The sequence below is a fragment of the Corylus avellana genome, chromosome 1 (assembly GCF_965113065.1).
Source record: "Corylus avellana chromosome 1, dhCorAvel1.hap1.2, whole genome shotgun sequence".
Lineage (NCBI taxonomy): Eukaryota > Viridiplantae > Streptophyta > Magnoliopsida > Fagales > Betulaceae > Corylus > Corylus avellana.
Genome location: NC_142490.1, coordinates 13,730,569 through 13,735,324, shown reverse-complemented (window position 1 = coordinate 13,735,324; position 4,756 = coordinate 13,730,569). Strand labels below are relative to the sequence as shown.

General features: G+C 38.6%; 1 protein-coding gene across 1 annotated transcript; it reads right to left on the bottom strand.

Moving 5' to 3' along the window:
* Nucleotides 1-382: 382 nt before the first annotated feature.
* GH9B13 (glycosyl hydrolase 9B13) lies at nucleotides 383-2,805 on the bottom strand. The gene is made up of 8 exons (XM_088512740.1): nucleotides 2,435-2,805; nucleotides 2,108-2,314; nucleotides 1,780-1,980; nucleotides 1,590-1,682; nucleotides 1,344-1,505; nucleotides 1,156-1,267; nucleotides 901-1,064; nucleotides 383-799 (listed from the first exon to the last, which is right to left on the bottom strand). Exons 1-8 carry the CDS (start codon nucleotides 2,696-2,698, stop codon nucleotides 467-469), a joined length of 1,536 nt encoding a protein of 511 aa, XP_088368866.1. The 5' UTR covers nucleotides 2,699-2,805; the 3' UTR covers nucleotides 383-466.
* Between the last annotated feature and the right edge of the window lie 1,951 nt (nucleotides 2,806-4,756).

Here is a 4,756-nt window from a genome sequence, read left to right as displayed (position 1 = left end):
TGAACACTCACGCGGGTTATAGACTTATAGTACACCTATTACTTTTCTTTTTGGTTTACCGAGTAATTAAGGGGCGCAATTAACGGAAGACCCACAACGCGCCAGAGAGAGAGAGAGAGAAAAAAGAGGTTAACAGTTGCAAGTTTAAGACTAGATGACAAATTGCAAATTCCCAAAATGGACTAAAACATCCTTAAGAAAAACAAGGTTGGACCGACTAAGGGTGCTATTTAGAGCCACACGCTTTAACTTACACAAACGCCGTTACTAGCACGACATTTGCTCCCAATAATGTATAACATTCACCCAACCATGGCCACTCTACCCCTTGACCACTCTGCTTCAAGGTCTGGGGACTCGAGCCAATGGCTCTCCAATCTATATTACCACTTCCACTTGTGCGGAATATCCAAAAATAAAAAAAGAAAGAAAGGAAAGCAGAGAGGGGTGGGTAGGGTAGCTAGCTCTAGAGCTGGCCAAATGAGTGAGCCAGATATGCCAGCGCGCCTACAAGGGGTGCGTTTATGTAAGTGGCCGGCTCCGACTGCTCGTAGTCTGGCCGTTGATCTGGGAACCTGTCATGCTGGTCTGGCCCACCAACGATTGCACCCACCAAGATGTTTGGGTTGGGGGATTGGGATTTCATGAAGCTGAACCCTGGGGAGCACTGGATCTTGGCTGGGTGGGAAGCAATGGACGGTAGTGATGAGCCCCTGTGGTGTATTCTTTGAGGGTATTTTGGACCATACCCCACCATGTACGACATCTTCAATGGGTTGTCTCCTAGCAGATAGTCCACCTGTAAAATTTAAAAAAAAAAAAAAAAAAAAAAAGGAAAAAAGTAAATTTTTTTTGGGCGAATGAAGAATGTCTTTTTTACATATATGATATACAATTTACCTGTCTTTTGGCAAGGGCTCGGAGCCTCTTTGGCGTGACAGGGACTCCACCGCAGTTAACAAATTTGCGCGCAGATGTCAAGTACTTGGCATAGGCTAACAGCAGAAATGAAGTGGAGGTCACATACTGCATGTTGCTATCACCCATCTTGAAGAGAAGCCCACCTGCTCAAAAACAACCAAAACTAGCCGTTAGAGAGAGGACGGAGGACCACTCTTTCACAGAGAGAGAGAGAGAGAGATAGAGACAGAGGACCTGGGGTGTATTTGGATGAGGAAAATGGAGCTCCTGGTATGATAGAACAAATGAAATTATCTGCATGACCCTTGTAGTCGTGAAGGGATTGGACCTTTTGGACAAGAAATGCCTGAAAAATGCAATGTTTCAATATCAAACACTTTTCAAATGGGAATCCAAGACAAGTGAGGGACTAAATTAGGGACCTTGGAGAGGAGAATTCTTGCTCCAACATGCTTGTTATCCCACCCAAAGAAGTTATCGAACTCTGCAGCGCCAAGGATCTGTCCATTCACTTGGATGTAGTTGAGGTACATCGGATTCTTGGTGGCCTTGTGCAGCCAGGCAGCACCCCACAAAAGCTCATCCTAGCATTTTATTAAAATGCCAAAGAAAGATTAAGCTCACCAGCATTTCCACAAACAACATCTCAAGGACTTAAAAAGTTTTACCTGATAACCAGAGTAAGAGCAATAGAAGGGGCACACAACTTTCTTCAACCCATTGCTGTAGGCTCCTCTGTATTTGTCAGCAAACTCAAACACCTAGACCCAGAAGCAAAAACATTATCTTAGAATTTGGGGAAATTGAAGAAGTTAAAAAATAGGGAGGTTTAATTTGTTGCTCTAATTAGAGTTTTACCCTCATTGCCCTTGTGACCAAAAGATTGGCGTAATTTGGGTCACTTCTTCTGAAGACCAATGAAGCAGCTGCAAGAGCGGCAGCTGTTTCCCCCGCTACATCAGAACCAGGGGAGTTTCTATCAACCTTGAACACACTCCTTGGTGTATCCATGTCTTCTGGTCTCTCCCAACAAGCATGGTCCTTGTTAGCATCACCCACCTGTCAAATACACCCCATATCAACCCCAGCTCCTCTTATCTACCCCTAATCAATCAAATGTGCCCAATGCAGCAGAAATGACACAAAATAGGCAGATGTGTGAAAATGCAGAGTAGAGAGAACAAACCTGGACATATATGGTGTCTGGATGTACAGTCGCTTTGAGGAGAAAATCAGTGGCCCAGCGAATAGCTTCTTTGGCGTTCGGCAACTCGCCTTTCATCACCCCACCAAACTCAATAACACTCCATGAAAGCATGGTGGTGGTGAAAGCCATGGGGAAGCCAAACTTCACATTGTCCCCTGCATCATAGTACCCTCCAACCAAATCAACCTGCATTTCAAGTTTCACACCCAAAATGAGCCAAAACCCTCCTCACATTTTCCAAAACACGACGAAGAAAAGTGAAGAAACAGAGTAATGAGAGACTAGGCAAAAGATGGTGCTAAATACATGCATAGCTGAGCCATCTGAGAGACCAGAGTTCCTCCTCCAAGTGATCCTCTGGTTAGAAGGGAGCCTCCCAGACCTCTGGCCATCAAAGAAGACGATTGATTTGGTGAGAGCATCTCTGTAATTGTGACTTGCAAAGCGAGGGCGGTGGTGGTGGGGGAAGGGGTAGTTATGGTGGCCAGGATATGCATTGCAGACAAGCAGAGAGAGAGTGAAGCAAGTGAGAAGATGAAGAAGAGTGAAAGGGGAAAGACAGGGAGCCATTTTTTAGCTGTCCAAAGTAAACAACCCAACCAACCCAACCAACAACCAACAACGAACCTGCAAAATCCGCAGTTTAGAACATAGGTCTTCCCCTGCCACTATTTATAAAGCAAAAGCTGCCTCTGTAACTTCCTTCTTGGCTCCAACAATAATTATGTCCACACCCTCCAAGAGGGCTTTGGCTTTAATTAATTAGTTTTACTTATTTAAAGCCTTCACCTGTGGCCGTTGTATTAGTTTCTAGTTCACTCATCACTACCCTTCTTAGGGACAAGGTATCCCGGCACAGTAAATACAAAAAATTATATTTTCTCATGTTTATTTAAACTGGACAGATATTATTCAATTAGTTATATTTTAAGAGTTATTTTTATCATCTTAAAAAGCATACAGACAAAAATATTAATTCAATATAACTAATTGAATGTTATTCAGTTCAAATGAACTGGAGAAGATCCTTATCCAAATACAAGAGAGCTCTCGTGAGAATTATTTGTTTGAACATGTGGTTAGACAGTTTAAAATTTATTTAGACAGATAAATTTCATATAAAGTCTCAATATATGATATCTATTGTTCCAAGTGAAATGTGCTATCAAGATTTTATTTTATTCTATTTTATAATGTGCATTATGTTATAGGGTTAGTGTGTTGAATTTGATTTAGCTGCTGTTATAAAAACTACAGCAAATGGGTTGGAGTTTTTTAAATGGTCAAGATTTAATTCTATTATTTCCCTTTTTTTGTTTGAAAATTTTGAAATTAAATCTGGATCGTTGAAAAAATTATATTACATGATCCGTAATTTTTTTACTACACCTAAGCCAAATACTAATATGTTATCATGTTATTTAAAAAAATTAAAATAATGTGGCATCAAGTAGACCGTTTAATAAATAAAATAAAATCTTGCCCTAGCATCATGCATGTATATCATTAAATAAAATAATATAAAATAATTATTCTCCATTTTAAACACACTTTCAGTACCATATTTCATAACGTTACTTATAAAATTATAATTAAATTTGAGATTAATTATAATTATAATTTAAAAAATCTTGTTAAAATACTATATATAACTTGCCGGAAGGCGGAGGCTAAGACGTTGGGAGCATTAATATCCGAGCAGGAGAGATCACATGGGAATTTTAATTACATTAATTCTAAGATGGCAAATTTACTAAAGGGTCCAATTAGAAAGCGACATGTGCTACTTTTTTTGGACCTTCTTGCAAGATGATATCCGGGTTATCCAACATGTGACTATGCACATGCTCTCTAGGGAATGGTTTTTATAAAAGAAAAAAGAAAAAAGAAGCTCTTTTTTAAGTTTAAAAGGTATAAATTAATAAACATACGATTTTATTCTAAAGAATGTTGGGCTACATGAAATAAAATAATGTTATACATTATACTTTTAAAGAAATGAGTAGTGTCAATATTTTGTCTATATTTCTTCTATATCATTTTACAAATCAATCATTAGATTTATATTGGTTCGACATTGATCATATTTGTTGTGAGTAGTATAGTCGTGAGACCCTTTTGTTAACCCAACGAAATGAGCTCGAAATGCCTCTTAAATTGGACCCTCTGATCTTCTGGCTGTGGATGTGGATTAGCGTTCCTTGAGCCTAAAAAAGTAGCACTCAACAAGTCTCCAAGGATTTTTCCAGTCTTGTTCAAATAGCTATGTTTGCCAAAGGACTTAATAAATGAAGTGGATTGAAACTGTAGCAGATTTGATTGATGTGGGAAAAAAAATAAGAATATTTTGTATGAAAAAGTAAAAAAAAAAAATGTTTTGTAGTGATTTTTTTAATTTGAATAGTAATAAAAAGTAATTGATATGATGTAAAAAGTAAGAAGTTGATGTTAATTTTGAGAGGGATAATGTGAGATTTTTTGGAGGGGTTTTGAGTCTTTGGGTCCTCTTTCGAGTCCAGTTCTTTGGCAAACATAGAGAGATTTATAGACCAAAAGAGCTGAAAAATCCCCATTTAACTTAGAGTTCAATAAGCCTATCAACACCAGAACATGTGTCATGTGGAATTT

Bases quoted from the DNA above. Each gene is read 5' to 3' on its own strand.
- GH9B13 (XM_088512740.1), bottom strand. From the start codon at position 2,698: ATGGCTCCCTGTCTTTCCCCTTTCACTCTTCTTCATCTTCTCACTTGC. The intron at 1,268-1,343 runs GTCCCTAATTTA...TGCATTTTTCAG, and splicing joins CAAGAATTCTCCTCTCCAAG to GCATTTCTTGTCCAAAAGGT. The intron at 800-900 runs GTAAATTGTATA...TAAATTTTACAG, and splicing joins GAGCCCTTGCCAAAAGACAG to GTGGACTATCTGCTAGGAGA.